Here is a 16,200-nt window from a genome sequence, read left to right as displayed (position 1 = left end):
CCTTAAAACTTCAGACAGACCAGCAAAAGCTTGTGTTTTAGGGTCTGTGGGCATCTGAGGAATGTTCCTAAGGAGACTCGGGAGCAGTGACTTCTCTGTCCTACACCCAAGCTCTTAGCTTGGCCTGGGGAAGACTGTGTTTTCCCTGGGGAGGGGAGAAGTCAGTAGGATCATGTCAGGACCCAGAAAGCGCTGAGGGAACCTCACAAACAGGACAACCTTCCTCTTGGGTCCAGTGGCATGGTGATACAAATTCTCTTGCTAGTCAAATCATCTGTCCCTGTTCCTTCATTGTGGTTTTTCATCTGTTTAAAATGCATTTGTTGAGCTCTCTGTGGTAGGTACAAGAAGGACCCGTGAAGGGTTGCCCATTCATCTGCACGATCAGATTGAAGCTGGTGTTTGTAGTGAGCAGGCTTAATGCCCACAGTCCCACATGGAGTAACTTTCTCTTGGCCCTCTCTTCTCGACTCAGATCTCTCTGCTCCGGTGAACGGTGAGTCCACAGCCCAGAAGGGGGAGAGTGGAGAGGACAAAGAACGAGAGGAAGGACAGAATATGGGAGATGGGCAGAGGTGCGGCTCATCTGAGGACCTGCACAATGAGTGAGCATTGCTGTCAGAGAGGGAAATGAGGAGGAAGGAGGTGGTGCTGGACCTAGGGTATTGCTGGGCCCCAAACGGGTGCTGGAGTCTAGGATTGCTCTCGACCAGGTGACTTAAAAGGGTCTCAAAGTAGTGTTTTCTCACAGTTAGGTGGATCCTCAGGGATCCCCTCATGACTAATCCATGGTGACCAGATCAGAAGGTGAGCCCTTTAAGGGAGCCTCTGGCTAGGCATTTGTGTACATTTGTTTCTCTGGAATGGGAGGCTAAGACCCTACAAGGAAGAGGGAAGTGGCTTAGGTGGGCCTTTGTTAAGGGTGGATCCTAGGACAAGCAGTGGCCTACTTTATTACTGTTTCTCAAGGGTGGAGGTCTCATTTGTAGCCCTTCTGAGCTCTGCTGACTGGAGCCTATCTACTTTGTAGCAAATGGCTCTACACCAGGAGGGATGTGCTCGACCTTCCCCTCCCCCGCAGTGTTCATTGATCACCAGTTACTCTTCCAGCAGTGTCTTTGGAGTCTGGAGTTGACCATTGACAACTTTTCTCCCTTTTCTCCCACCTTGCTCCCTCCCAGCAACATTCAAGAGGATCCAGAACTGGACAGGCCAGGGAATGACCGGCAGGAAAGAGAGAGGGTTCGGATGGACTCGGAGTCCCTTGATGAGGAGAGCTGAGGTTCTGGGGGTGCTGCTCCCAGCCTCTGCCTGGCCCTGGGTTTGAGCCCCTTCACTAAGTTACACAGTAGATGATGTATAGGTCTTGTTCCCCTCCTGTCCCCAGGCTCCTGTGAAAGCCGAGAACTTTTGGGAGACGCTGTGCTCTTCAGTTGTATTTGTCCCCTTGGGTTTTTTTTCCCCTCACCTAATTTCTGTGATTTCAAAACAACATGAAATGAATATAAAGGGTTTTCTAATGAAAAAAATTCATTTTTATTGGCTTGGTTTTCTAATGTTGTTGGCTGCAGTGGAGACTGAAGCTGAGAGCTTGGCCAGTTTGATGCAGGACAGGAGAAGCGACCCTGCCCCCATTAGCAGTGAACAGCAGCTTTGAACCCGCAGCGCTTCCAACCTAGAGCCAGGCAGAGGTGACTGAAGCAGGAATGGGGACAAGAGCCTGTGATCTGGTGCCTGAGACTATTGGGCTTGGATTCCCTGGCTCTGCTCACAGCTGGAAAAGTTCATCTTTACACAAAAGAAGAAAGAAAATAAAAATCTAAACTTTATGGCTCAAATGAGGCTGTAGTTTGAATCTTCTCCCATTGAACAGCCCACTGGCCAGACCAGCCAAAGTCAGCCTTTGGGCAGATCTCGGGGACCAAAGCTGCATGGGACATGCAGAGCACGAACCATTGATCTTGGACTCAGCCTTGCTTTTCAGGTGGAGGTTGGCTGGACAGGTGGAGCCTCAGGCCACTATGCTTTAGTATTAAAGGGGGAGATTAGGCCTGGGGGGGCTGCCATTGTGAGCCCTGAGGTTCTTGGAGCCAAATGCTGAGGGGACATTGGGCCCCTTGATGTAAAGACTGGAGCTGTTTCCTGTCCGCCAGGCTGGAGGTGGAGGTGCCTCTACCTGCAGAGATCTGGGGTCACGACACTTGGCAGGACGCCCGACCCGAGCCTGGGGCTCCTCTTCACAGCCCTGGACGCCAGCTTGGGTTTGTAACCTAGGCCCAGAAGGCTTGTGGCAGGTAGTTCCTTTCAGCTGTTCTTCTTCCTGCCTGTGGTAGGTGAGGGGGCCTGGGGCTCAGTGAATGAATTCCATACTGCTGTGGGAAGGTATTTTCTGGGACCCAGATCCATCATGAAGATTTAGCTGGAATGGAGGTTTGATTGCCACGGGATCTATGGGGGGTAGTGGGCTCTGTTAATGACAGGCCCTAACTTACGGCTGTTTTGCCCTGCTTGAAGTTGGGGAGTGGATATGTTGGGGCACAAAAAGAGAAACATTAAGCCCTGCCACTAAGAAGGTGTGTGTGTGAGGCTATCTACTGCCTTTTATTTGAAGGGCACAGATGAAGAATCCACCTGACTCAAGCAGCATCATTTGCTTGTTGGTAAAACTACATGTATGCAATATGCAAGCTTTCCTACCATTGCTGTGCCAATTGTCTCTTAGGCCCCATCCAACTCCAGATAAGTCTAGTAGCAAACATGACTTTAGATGGCATTTTCTCCTGTCCATCTCTCAAGAGCTCAGAGGATTTAACCAGATCCTTTTTATCTCCTCAGTAACCCTGGAAGCAGGAGGACTGGAGTTACCTAAAATCCATCTTTTTGAAGGGGACACTGAGGTTAGGCTGGACAGAACTGATTTGTTAAAAGGTGCTTCTGTTTCTGTTAATGGCACAACTTAACAAGCCCCAGGGCAGCAGTATTCTACTCTTGTGGCTGCCTCTGGCCTGAGCAGTGGTTGAGAATTTAGCAGAGCAAATTGATGGAGCTGCCATCTCAGCTAGTCCAATAGGGTCACTTGAGGGTATGGTGGAGGTGGGAAAGTACTCCCTGTTAGCACAAAGCTGGAGGCCTCTTTCCCCAAGGGAAGATTAGACTTGTCTGTCACTTGGTTCTGTTTCCCTCTCTGGGTTGGCTCTGCTGGTGCAGAGATGCCACTTACACTATGGTATTTGGAAGAGAAGGGAGCTTCCCAGGCAGGATTTCACCTACCCCACCCCACCCTACCCCGCCCCCGCCAGGGCTGTATATCAGGATAGGGTTGGGGTCATAAGCTTGAGATGCTGAGCAGTGAGCTGAATAGGTAGGGTGAGATGTGTGGGAGGGGTTGGCTCTTTCCTAGCCTAGAACTTAAATCACAGCCCTTACATGGTAGGCAAGGCCTGCTTAAGTGACTGAGGCTGGAGGTTTGTGGCCCTAAGTCACAAACTCAGAGGATCAAGACTGAGAAATCTGACCAGAGAGCCTAGAGTAGAGAGGATGAGTGAAATCCACGCTCCTGGCAGGACCAGAGAGGTCAGGCTCCCTCCCTCCCTCCCCATTCCCCCCATGATGATTCTCTAGTCACTCATGAGAGGTGACATTAAATCCATACTCCAGTGGTGGTCAAAACTCAAGGATTATTTTGAATGTTTTGAGGGAGACCCACACTGGAGGTTTTTAAGCAGAGATTGAGTGAACTCTAATGACAATTCTTTCTCAGGCATGAGTAATGGGAGGCCATTGAGGGCCATTCCAAATTTAAAATTCTGTGATTCTCAGCCTGTCCTTGGAATTGCAGTTTGGAGCCTGAGTTTTCTTACTTGGGCCTAACCATGGGACATAGAGGGACCCACGAGAGAGAATGTGCTATAGAGGAAAGCATTGGAGTTAGAATCAGGACCTGGCTTTTCTCAGCCTTGCTACTTATTTTCCCGTCTGGTTTGGGGTATACCTTCTACTGGGGGTTGTCATAAGGAGATAATATAGGTAAAGGGCTCTATCAAAAGGATAATGCTATGCAAATGTACATTATCACTTTTTTTTTTTTATCACCTAGAAGGTGAGATAAAGCCTCCAAGCCTGGAAGGGTAGATTCATCTCTACATAGAGAGCAGAGGCTAAGGGACCCTTTCTCCCTCACCTTGTATCCAGCTATATTCTGGATCCCAAAGGCTTCTTAGGAGATCTCCGGCAGAGTTCCTAGATATTAGAGACATTCCAAAGTGGAATGGGCTGCCTAGGGATAGTGTTTTCCATCCTTGAAGGTTGTCTTTGGAGACTGAAGGACTCCTTATCAGGGGGTAGTATAAAAGGGTAGAGGTTAAACTAGATGACGCCCCCTGAAATTCTGTTTCTGAGACCAGAATACTCTGACTTGTCCTTTTCAACTCCAGCTCCTAGGGAAGAAGCTTCAAGGAGAAAGGCAAGGGCTGCAGGGGATTTCCCTGGTGCTTAAAAAGAGCCAATGAGATGTGAGATATTTGTGAGAAGAAAGGGAAGGAGCATGGAGGCAAGCCTCTGTGCTGGGAGCTTAGCCCAGACTAAGTTTAGCTTGGGAGGGCGTTCTCTCCAGCAGCTGCTCCCTCTTGCCAGCATTGCCCCCACTGGCGCTCAGGCCTCAGCTTCATCCTGCAGTGGGGACAGAATCAGTCCCTGGGCAGCTTGCCAAAGAAGGAAGGCCTTGAAGGGGAGGAGGGGTGGGGAGGAGTTTGGAAGGAATGAGATTCAGGAAAGGTCAGACGGTCCTTAAAGCATATAGCATGGGTTTACTCCAAACTTCAGCACTTGGGGGGAAAAAGGGGTTTCTCCTGGTATTCTACTCCTTAATCAGGGTAAAAGGGCCCATCAGCCAGGTGAGCGGGGGCTCCTGTGCCAGGCCTGCCATCAGCCCTTCTAGGCCCTGCCATGTGTGATTCAGGCTCTCACGACTCTGGGCCAGCTCAATGGCAGACAAGTCCCCAAAGGAGCGAGCAATGGCGAGGAGACCATGAAGTTCCCCCACACTGTGACGTGCCCGCCGAATCCCCTGCTGAAACTCAGTAGGAAGGCCCTGGAGGCTGGTGGCCAGGACCCCGTAGCTGGCATGGAGCTCTTGGACTAGGCTTCGAGCCCTGGGGAGAAGCCTGGACTCTGGTAGCTGTAGAAGGAGAAAAGTGAGCAGGGGAGACAGTTTAATGCACAAGTCCTCCCCTCCATGCACCCTAGGTGGGAGGGTAGCTTTCATCATACCTCTGTCTGTTCAGTCTCCTGGCACTGGCTCCAACCCAGCCTCTGCTGGTGGAATAGTCTTCCCTCTTCACCAGCATGGCTCTCCTCTGTGTCCTGTTTGGCCTCTTCAATCTGGAGGAGGGTAAAATGAAGTGGGGGTCCTTGCTGCAAGGACCAACCTGATGAGGAGCTCCCAAAACCCTTAGGGGCATGGCTGCGTTAGAATCATTTTATAGTTGAGGAAACTGAGCCAGATAGGGGGAATTAGCAAGCCAACACATTATTTAAAGTTAGGTTTTCTGGGTCCAAATCTCCAATTTATTCTATTAGAGAAACTAACTCATCTTCCCTTTATATAGTAATGGCTCCCCTCTAGGGTCACCCTTATGGTATGGGGCTTCTAACTGGATTAGGGTAAACACTGACTTCCCACACTCTGAAGATACTTGAAAGGAAGAACAAAACAAAACCCATCAACATAGTTATACCATGAAAAATAGCAGTGGGAATAATGCACACTCAGATTTTATACAGGCCAGATTTAGGAAACCTTGTAGTATAACTTTAGGAGTTTATCCCTTCCCTTCCAAGCCACTGTGTCTAAAATTCTTCTCAGATCAGTGTGTGTGTGTGTGTGTGTGTGTGTGTGTACAAGCATTGTTCAAAGGGATGTCATTCTTTCCCCAGAATAACTTGGTTTAGATTATTTTTGTCCTACCTAGCAGAAATCCCAGAACCAAGGAGATAAGAATTTAGGGGAAGGATGAAGAAAAGTTTTGGAGCCCAAGGTATTTGATAGGGACTGAAACAAGTATGGCCTTGAGGTCGGAGGGATCTCAGAGAGGGGACAACGGGATAAGAAGAGCACAGAAAAGGTGATGGATAGCAAAGGCATTTTATTCCTCTGTGGTGGTCCTGTGGATGGAGGGAGTGGGACATGATATAAATGCTTATAGGTAAAGCATTTTGAGATCTGTAGAGGAAAAGGTTGATATGGTGAGGGCAAAGGTCTACTAACTTTGGCTAAAATGGGTGAGTTTCTCAGTGATGTAAGTGGGGCTGACGGAAGAACAAAAGGGCATGGGAGCTGGAGGAGCGTTTTCTTACCAGTTTGAGGGTTTCCTGCAACTGGGCCAAGGTTCCCCAGGCCTGCGCCTTGCTCTGCCACAGTTTGCTTAGGGTGTGCTCATAGGCCCGCTGGTGCAGGCTGGTGGACAGGTTTCCCAATTGCACAAAGTAATTGTTCTGGTCTGTGGACAGCACCTTTGGCCCGAGATCAGAGGCAGCCAGCTGAGCTGCAGAAGGGAAAATGGGGAGAAGAAGAACTCTAAAGAGGTCCTTGGATCTTCCTCCAAGCTCCCTTTCCTTCTTTTCTCATCGTTATTTTGTTATTATTAAGCATCTATTGTATGCTAGGCACTGGAGGAAAGTTCCTGCCCTCATTGACCTTACAGTTTATCTGTAGGATAATATATAACAATTATTAATCAAAATAATAGTTGTGACAAAATAGCCTTTTATTAATGGACTTTTTTTATACTAAAGTCATAATCAGCTGAGAATTAGGTTTTAAAAGACACTTTTTCCTTGAATTCTTCCTAGATGTCTTTTCACTGAAATAGGGAATTTTCTACTATTAGCTAGAATGAAATTAGACTTGAGTGAAGCTTCCTTCACTCACTGGGAGTTGATGGTCAGCTAGATTCAGTGCTGTGAGAATGACCCAGCACTGGAGTAAAGGCTATTGAAATGGAGGATAAATATTGAAACCTACTCCACCTCCCTACTTGTTCTGTACCTCGTCTGTCTTCTTCAAGACATTTACTCACCTTGTTCTTCTTCGTTCATGGGGAAGAAAGCAGGCAGCTGCTTCTCTGACTTGTGCACTAGGGTTTCCATGTTGCCTATCACCATATGGGTGGCACCAGGCTCTTTACCTAGGCTGGGGTTGTCAGGTACGCTTGTTTCTATCTGGGGGACTTCTTTAGCAAAATCCCTCATGCTGGAGACCAGGCCTGTGGTGCCTGTTGTGGCTGCTGTGGATGCTGTGGCGGTGTCTGTACTTCCAGGGACAGTTTTTCTGGCCAGATCCTCTGCTTTGGTCTCTTCTCTGGACATAGCATCTTTGTTGACAGGGGTGACTGATGGTGTGGTATCCAACCCAGTTTGAATGGTTCCTTTGGCCATGGGCATTGTACCAGACAAACCACTGCAGATCCAGTTGTTGGTTCCACTCATGATGCATTTTGTGGTGTCTGTACCTTCCTGGATAACATTTTCATTTACTGTACCAGTGACTGTACTGCATCCCAAACCCTTACTACCAGTTGCTATGTTTTGTGTAGCATCCAAGCTACTCTGGACAGCTCCTTTGGCCAATTTTGCTGCACCAGTCACACCACTGAGAACAGTGTCCTTGGTTTCACCTAAGACTGATTTTGAGGTGTCCAGACCTCCTTGGACAACTCCCTTGGCCACATTCACTGCACCAGTGACCCCAGTGCAGACGGTGTCCTTAGTGCCTGTTGCTATTTTCTGTGTGGTGTCCAAACCAGTTTGCAGGGCTCCCTTGGCTACATTTGTGGCACCGGTGACACTAGATAAGACAGTGTCCTTGGTTCCACCTAAGACTGATTTTGAGGTGTCCAGACCTCCTTGGACAACTCCTTTGGCCACATTCACTGCACTAGTGGCCCCAGTGCAGACAGTGTCCTTAGTTCCAGTCACAACTGACTTTGTGGTATCCAGACCAGTTTGCAGGGCTCCCTTGGCTACATTTGTGGCACTGGTGACACTAGATAACACAGTGTCTTTAGTTCCACCTAAAACTGATTTTGAGGTGTCCAGACCTCCTTGGACAACTCCTTTGGCCACATTCATGGCTCCAGTGACCCCAGTGCAGAGGGTGTCCTTAGTGCCAGTAGCTATGTTTTGTGTAGCATCCAAGCTACTCTGGACAGCTCCTTTGGCCATTTTTGCTGCACCAGTCACACTACTGAGAACAGTGTCCTTGGTTCCACCTAAGACTGATTTTGAGGTGTCCAGACCTCCTTGGACAACTCCTTTGGCCACATTCAGGGCTCCAGTGACCCCAGTGCAGACAGTGTCCTTAGTGCCTGTTGCTATTTTCTGTGTGGTGCCCAAACCAGTTTGCAGGGCTCCCTTGGCTACGTTTGTGACACCGGTGACACTAGATAAGACAGTGTCCTTGGTTCCACCTAAGACTGATTTTGAGGTGTCCAGACCTCCTTGGACAACTCCTTTGGCCACATTCACTGCACTAGTGACCCCAGTGCAGACGGTGTCCTTAGTGCCAATTGCTATGTTTTGTGTAGCATCCAAGCTACTCTGGACAGCTCCTTTGGCCATTTTTGCTGCACCATTCACACCACTGAGAACAGTGTCCTTGGTTCCACCTAAGACTGATTTTGAGGTGTCCAGACCTCCTTGGACAACTCCTTTGGCCACATTCATGGCTCCAGTGACCCCAGTACAGACAGTGTCCTTAGTGCCTGTTGCTATTTTCTGTGTGGTGTCCAAGCCAGTTTGCAGGGCTCCCTTGGCTACGTTTGTGGCACCGGTGACACTAGATAACACAGTGTCCTTGGTTCCACCTAAGACTGATTTTGAGGTGTCCAGACCTCCTTGGACAACTCCTTTGGCCACATTCATGGCTCCAGTGACCCCAGTGCAGAGGGTGTCCTTAGTGCCTGTTGCTATTTTCTGTGTGGTGTCCAAACCAGTTTGCAGGGCTCCCTTGGCTACGTTTGTGGCACCGGTGACACTAGATAACACAGTGTCTTTAGTTCCACCTAAGACTGATTTTGAGGTGTCCAGACCTCCTTGGACAACTCCTTTGGCCACATTCATGGCTCCAGTGACCCCAGTGCAGACAGTGTCCTTAGTGCCTGTTGCTATTTTCTGTGTGGTGTCCAAGCCAGTTTGCAGGGCTCCCTTGGCTACGTTTGTGGCACCGGTGACACTAGATAACACAGTGTCCTTGGTTCCACCTAAGACTGATTTTGAGGTGTCCAGACCTCCTTGGACAACTCCTTTGGCCACATTCATGGCTCCAGTGACCCCAGTGCAGACGGTGTCCTTAGTGCCTGTTGCTATTTTCTGTGTGGTGTCCAAGCCAGTTTGCAGGGCTCCCTTGGCTACGTTTGTGGCACCGGTGACACTAGATAACACAGTGTCCTTGGTTCCACCTAAGACTGATTTTGAGGTGTCCAGACCTCCTTGGACAACTCCTTTGGCCACATTCATGGCTCCAGTGACCCCAGTGCAGACAGTGTCCTTAGTGCCTGTTGCTATTTTCTGTGTGGTGTCCAAGCCAGTTTGCAGGGCTCCCTTGGCTACGTTTGTGGCACCGGTGACACTAGATAACACAGTGTCCTTGGTTCCACCTAAGACTGATTTTGAGGTGTCCAGACCTCCTTGGACAGCTCCTTTGGCCACATTCATGGCTCCAGTGACCCCAGTGCAGAGGGTGTCCTTAGTGCCTGTTGCTATTTTCTGTGTGGTGTCCAAACCAGTTTGCAGGGCTCCCTTGGCTACGTTTGTGGCACCGGTGACACTAGATAACACAGTGTCCTTGGTTCCACCTAAGACTGATTTTGAGGTGTCCAGACCTCCCTGGATAGTTCCTTTGGCCACATTCAAGGCTCCAGTGACTCCACTAATAACAGTGTCCTTAGTTCCAGTCACAACTGACTTTGTGGTGTCTAGACCTCCTTGGACAACTCCTTTGGCCACATTCACTGCCCCACTGACTCCAGTGCAGACAGTGTCTTTAGTGCCAGTTGCTATGTTTTGTGTAGCATCCAAGCCACTCTGGACAGCTCCTTTGGTTACATTCACTGCACTTGTTACTCCACTGCACACTAAGTCCTTAGTTCCAGACACAATCGTTTTTGTGGTGTTCACACCTCCCTCTATGGCCCCCTTTGCAATCGCTTGGGTGGCTCCTTTTGCTGTGTCCAGAGCATCTGTGACTCCCTTGTAGACAGTGTTCTTGGTGCTGCTCACAGTTGACTTGGTGCAGTCCAGACCCCCCTGAACCATGCCTTTGGCCATATCCACCATATTAGCCACCCCAGGAGTGTCTGTTTCCTTTTTCCTAGTCACCACTGAGCATACCTCTTTTGCCTCGGACATTTCCTGGTGGACAGAGAAATTGGAGGTCAGGGAAGGGCTTGGAAAGTCTCATTTCAGTTCTTCCTTTATCCTTCATTATTGTGGGGTTATTTTATGGCATAAACATCTCAGAATTGGAATGGACATCAGTGGTCATTGAATATAAATGATATATGGATAAAGATTCCCCTTTCCAACTCAACCTTTACTTTAAAACTTTCAGAGTTTTTTTCCCTGATGGGACCTGTCTCCTTTTAGGCCCATCTCTTCACCTGGTTGTGGGATTTGGGAGGTTGCTTAATCATATAAAAGACCTTGTAACTTTCATGTTTATTTTGAATTCTCCCTAGAGAAAATGGCAAGGACATTCTTTCAATCACTTAGTCAACCTGTAAGTATTTAGCAAGTATTGATTAAAAGTTGGGCTCTATGATTGGTTATGTTATAGGAAAGGTCAGAGAAAGAAAAGTTTATGTGAAGGAAAAGGTGACTAATCATTCAAGATCATATATACCTGGGATTCAACAAGGGGCTAAGTAGTAATGTCTGTAGAACATTCAAGGAGGATGGGTCTAGGTTATGGGTAACCTTGAATGCCAGATTCAGGTAATGAGCTTGTGGGGAATGAGGAGCCATTGAAAGCTGCTGTGTGGGAGTCACACGATGAAAACTCAATTCAAGGAATATTAATCTGGTGGCAAATATAGCATTCCTCACTACCATTCACAGTGTCCCTGGGGAGTAGCTTATTCCCTATGCCCACTGCCAAGGATCTTAGTATTATGTCTTCCCTCATTTTTATCTTTCTCTCTTTTACCATTCTTACGTTTCCTGGTGGTTTCTCTTCCAGCCTGGCCAGGCTTCCAGAGGGGTGCTCATCTGCTGTGGAACCTGGGGAGACAAGGTACTTAGAAACCAGAAGAAAGGTTATCTAGAGGTGAAGCTGAATTAGGAGACATGGGAATTAAGGCTAGTCAAAGCGGGGCAGACAAAGCAACATGGCACATTCTTTTGTGAATCCAGCAGGCAGTGCTTGAATGCTAAAGAACTCCAAAGACTACAGACAGTGTAGAGTCCGGGGGTCCTCAAACTACGCCTGTGGGCCAGCTGCGGCAGCTGAGGACGATTATCCCCCTCACCCAGGGCTATGAAGTTTCTTTATTTAAAGGCCCACAAAATAAAGTTTTTGTTTTTACTATAGTCCTCCAACAGTCTGAGGGACAGTGAACTGACCCCCTATTTAAAAAGTTTGAGGACCCCTGGTGTAGACAGTTGGGTGCTTAGCCATTGGAGCCTTGAATGATCACTCCATTCCTTTGTTTCCCCTGACCATACCCAATCTCCTAGCCTACAACTGGCTAAACAAGAGCTGGGGCTTCATGATAAGAAGGGTAGTGTCTCTGTGGGGCTCTGTAGCTTCCCACAGTTCCCACTTTACCTGAGTTGGAGTTCCCAACCTTCACTAAGGACTTTGACTCTGCTGGGATCTTTTTTGAAAGTCCATCCTTTCTTACTTAACCTTTTTACCCCCTCTCCAACTCCCTATTAATCCTAAAAGAATAGGAGACCACAAAAATGGGGGCTGAGGGATTAGTTGGGAAGAGTTGGGGGGGCAGTGACAATGAGGTAGGTTGAGAAAGTGAGGTTTAAGCATGGAGGAGGTCCTTCATTTTGGACAACATGCTGTCCTTGAAGTAAGGACGCAGACACTTAGCCCATCAGAGTGTTCCTTTCTTCTTATATTGTCCCTGGCTCTGGGCTCTGATGGGGCCCCTGGGAGGGGTTTACAGGAGCTGATGGTGTAGTCTCCCTCTCAGGGCACAACATCCTCCTCCCTTCAGTGACCCATTAGGGGGTTTCCTTCACTTTCAGAGGACCTGGTTTTTTCTGAACCTTTACTGCAGTTTAGTGGTCACAACTTTCTAGCTGGGGCACAAGGGAAGCTCAAAGGTTCAGAATAGTAAGTGGCATCCCAGAGCCACCCTCCAGCCCCCCTTTGGTATTGAACTTCCAGGGGCAGGGAGCCAGAGGGCGGCTCCTCTCCCTGCTGCCAGCTCACCCTGTGCCCTGAATTGGCAGCTATGACTCCCCTAGCCGAGCTATGTGGGACAGGAGTCAGATAACTGAGGCTCAGGGGCCAGTCCTCAGAGAGTTGAGGGGGGAGGAAGAGAGAGTCATTTTGTGGGGGAGGGAGTGTCTCTGGCCTTGCTCTAGGGTAGATTTACAGAATCTTCACGTTAACAAGACATTAGAAATCATTTAGTTCAGGAATTACTGATTCCTGATCAGGAGTACAGCGGATCCTTAATTCCCTCTATTCTACTTGGAGAGTCCGCGGTAGTTAGCCCATTGCATTTTGGACAGCACTCATTGTTAAGAAGCTTCCTCTTGCCCTTTACATTAAGTATAAATCTACCTTCCTGAAGCATCCCTCTTTGATTCTTCCTCTTTGACACATTTCATCCTTAACTTCCACTATTGACCCAATTACACATTCCACTGTCCCCATCCTCAACATCCTCTCACTCTCTTCTCTTACAAGAGGGTACCATTTCCAGGAGCCCTATAGGAAGTTCAGGCGGACTTTGGGAAAACCGTGGACTCAATAATGAGTCCACAGTCCAGATAACAGAGATTCCTCAGTTTCTCCTTCTTCCCTGAGAGATAAAAGGAAGCTTTCTACCAGCCCCTTCTGATCTTTGTCTTTTTCTTTCTCTTTCACACACATACCATCTGGCCACTGTACAGAATAAGGGTTGACCCTTGGGGCTGGTATGGCAAGGGAGAAAACTGGCAGGAAACCACCTTCCAGCGGCAGCTTCAGGGTTCACAGGAGATTCTAGTTTGCTCTACTATTGGGTCACTGGAAAAGTAGCCTCTTTAAAGCTTTGGTTTTCCTATAGTAAAATGCAACAGTTGGATTAAATATCTCCCAAGATGCTTGACAGCTATAATTCCGGTGATTCTATGAATTTCATATCTAGAAATGGAAGTTGTACTTAGGAGAAGTACTTCCTAAGACAAGCTTGATGGGCATAGTATCAAGTCCCCAAGGTTGGGGAGCGTGCATTGAATAGAATGCTGGGCTTAGGGTCAGGAAGATGAGTTCATATTCTGCCCCAAATTACTTCTTTATCTCAATTTCCTCATCTGTAAAGTGGAAATAGTAATAGCACCTACCTCCTAGGGTTTTTTGATTTAATAATATATGTACAGTTATTAATATTAATAATATTAATGTATAATTACATAATTAATGCTAATAATATTATTATTACAGTTGTTATTGCAGAGGGCTACCAGTCCCTCCTGTGTCCCTCAGGTTCCTTTCGTTCCAATGCACACTCACTCTGTTGGGCATTAGGTCCTGACTTGCTGTTCCCACGAGCCTCTTTTGATGAACTAGAAGAAAACAGGTTCCGGGCTGAGCCAAAGAGGGGCAGGTTTCCTAGAAAACTGCCCAGAGTCTGCAAAGAGAGGAGAGATTTGGAGAAGGGTTGAGGCAGGGAAAAGTGGTTGGGACTATCCTTGGTCCTTCCTTCTCTTTATAGTCTTTGGGTGATGACTACAAAGCTTGTGTAGAAGAGAGGACTCAGAATCTTAGTCTGGTCCCACCACTGAGTTTCTGTGTCTTTGTTATTATTTTCTGGGTCTCAGTTCCTTTGTTTGTCAAATAGGGATAACCCTTGCCCTGGAGATCTTCCAAACTCTCAGGGTTGTTGTTAGGACTGGATGAAAAGAACAGATAGAAAAGCCACCTTGGGAAACACAAACAGTGCTTTGAACAGATGTGAGGTATTGAGACCACTGGCCAGCTTCTCTCTCTTTTCCCTCCTAGCATCTCATCCTTGTTCCCTGTGGTCCCAGAGTAGGTTCTTGGTTCTTCTCTTCATTTCCCCTATCCCAGTTTATTCCCCAGTTTTCCTTGGGCTAGTACAGATTGTGCTACAAGAGGAATGCAGTGGAGTGGGGGAACAGCCACTGAGTCCCCTTCTCCCCCAGCCTACCTGGGACTTGGGCTTGGACTCTTGGCCCCGGTTTGGGGCTGCTGCTGCTCCTTCTGCTCCAGTCGACATAGTAATATAGGAAAAGCTGAGGGGGAGGAGAAAGCATGAGCAGGACCAAGGCAGTGAGAGGCTCCCATCATCCCACATCTCCTTTTGCCATGTTTCTTCACTATCTTACAGAAAATAGCTATGGTGTCATGGAAAGGGTTTCAGACTCTGCTGTAGTCAGGATTTCATCTTAGTTACGGGTCTGTCACTAGTTGTGTCCTGGGACAACTTACCAACCTGAACCTAGAATGAGGGCTTGAGTTGGTTCATCTCAAAGATTCTAGTATTAAACCTGTGAATCTTCAGAGCGTTCTACTTCTTCCTTCTCAGAGCTTGCTGCCCCATCTCCCTCAGATCTACTCCCCTTAGCTTGCTGCCCATTTCTCAAACCTACTTCCCTTCACTTGCTGCCCCATCTCCCTCAGATTTGCCTTCTTTAGATTGCTGCCCCATTTCCTCGGACTTGTCCCCTTTAGCTTGCTGCCCATCTCTCAGACCTGCTCCCCTTCACTTGTTGCCCCAAATCCCTCAAACCTGCTCCCCTTAGCTTGCTGCCCATTTCTCAGACCTACTTCTCTTCACTTGCTGCCCCATCTCCCTCAGATTTACCTTCCTTAGCTTGCTGCCCTATCTCCCTCAGACGTGTCCCCTTTAGCTTGCTGCTCCATCTCCTTCAGACCTGCCCCCCAGCTTGCTGCCCATCTCTCAGACCTGCTCCCCTTAGTTTGTTGTCCCAGCTTTCTCAGACCTGACCCCATTTGCTGCCCCATCTCCTTCAGACTTGCCCTTCTTAGCTTGCCACCTTATCTCCTTCAGGTTTACCCTCCCACAATTAACTCCCTCAAACTTACTCCCCCACAGCTTGCTCATCTCCCTCAGATGCCTCCCCAACTTTCTGTTCTATCTCTCCAAGACTTCTTCCTTTAACACTCCACCATATCTTGATACTCCTTTTCCCCTCATCCCACAGCTTTCCTTATCTTCTTCTGCCATGTCTGGGAGCAAACCAAAGAGGTCAGAACAATTCCAAGAGCTGGACAGTCAGGCTCCGTGGCTTGCTGGGCTCCAGTTTTGTGGAAAAGGCCAATAGGGCAGGCTCCCATAATACTAGTCTTTCCCTTCCAGATATCTATGCTACCTTTAGGGAATCTGGAAGCTTAGCTGAGGCTCGGAGCCCAAGTTCACTGACCTGGACTGAGTTGGGAAGTTGTTGGGCCTTTGCCCCCAAAAGAGAGGATATCTGCTGGGTGGAAGCTGTGGTCTCCCAGCTTGGACCAGAGTCTCCGGGTACCTGCCCTCTACCAGCTACCCTGGCCCTTATAGCAAGGGAGAGGGCAGGCAGACCAGCTGACAGGATGGGAGGGAGGAGCAAATCTGGGCTGGGGAGGGACCCAAAGCCATGGGACAGTCCATGGGGGATCACATGTTGCTTCTTCCCCTCTCCGCCCCCATCCATCCTGGGCTCTGTGCCCTGCCCAAGCTGGAGGGCAGCTGATGACACCTTTGTTCCATGTCCAAATGCCTTAGAGAAAGGGAGGAATGGGGGGAAGGGCACCATGAACTTCCATCCTCCAAAATCCCTCCTCTTCAACCTCCCCCACCATCTGGGACAGAGGGAATACTATATGAGAACATAGGTGATTCACCATGTGGGTAGGGGAAAGAGTGTCCCGATGAGTGAGGAGGCCAGTGGGACAACTCAAGGATTTGGGGTCCCTTTCCACTCCAGAGGCCTTGGGTAACTTTGGGCTGGTGATTGCTT

At 48.5% G+C, this 16,200-nt stretch overlaps 2 protein-coding genes across 4 annotated transcripts in view; one reads left to right on the top strand and one right to left on the bottom strand.

Moving 5' to 3' along the window:
* HDGFL2 (HDGF like 2) overlaps positions 1–4,249 on the top strand; it is a 28,647-nt gene extending 24,398 nt beyond the window's left edge. Inside the window, exons 15-16 of one of the 2 annotated variants that reach the window (XM_031947819.1) lie at positions 476–605; positions 1,572–4,249. In XM_031947819.1, the coding sequence (XP_031803679.1) occupies positions 476–605; positions 1,572–1,581 (140 nt within the window). In that variant the 3' untranslated portion in view covers positions 1,582–4,249. Of the gene's footprint in view, positions 1–475; positions 606–1,181 lie in introns of both variants that reach the window. The other variant, XM_031947818.1, reaches the window with a different exon arrangement.
* A 536-nt stretch (positions 4,250–4,785) lies between these two features.
* Positions 4,786–15,708, bottom strand: PLIN4 (perilipin 4). Of its 2 annotated transcripts, none has more exons than XM_023496700.2 (8): positions 15,628–15,708; positions 14,391–14,475; positions 13,733–13,850; positions 11,201–11,274; positions 7,077–10,407; positions 6,355–6,542; positions 5,269–5,379; positions 4,786–5,176 (listed from the first exon to the last, which is right to left on the bottom strand). In XM_023496700.2, exons 2-8 carry the CDS (start codon positions 14,457–14,459, stop codon positions 4,856–4,858), a joined length of 4,212 nt encoding a protein of 1,403 aa, XP_023352468.2. In that variant the 5' UTR covers positions 14,460–14,475; positions 15,628–15,708; the 3' UTR covers positions 4,786–4,855. The 2 variants fall into 2 exon arrangements, with proteins under 2 accessions (XP_023352468.2, XP_003760648.2); XM_003760600.3 differs by having other exon boundaries at positions 11,210–11,274.
* Positions 15,709–16,200: the final 492 nt, after the last annotated feature.

The sequence above is a fragment of the Sarcophilus harrisii genome, chromosome 1, assembly GCF_902635505.1.
Source record: "Sarcophilus harrisii chromosome 1, mSarHar1.11, whole genome shotgun sequence".
In the NCBI taxonomy this organism is placed as follows: domain Eukaryota; kingdom Metazoa; phylum Chordata; class Mammalia; order Dasyuromorphia; family Dasyuridae; genus Sarcophilus; species Sarcophilus harrisii.
Note: the sequence above shows the minus strand (reverse complement) of the source record. Positions and strands in the feature narration are given on the sequence as shown.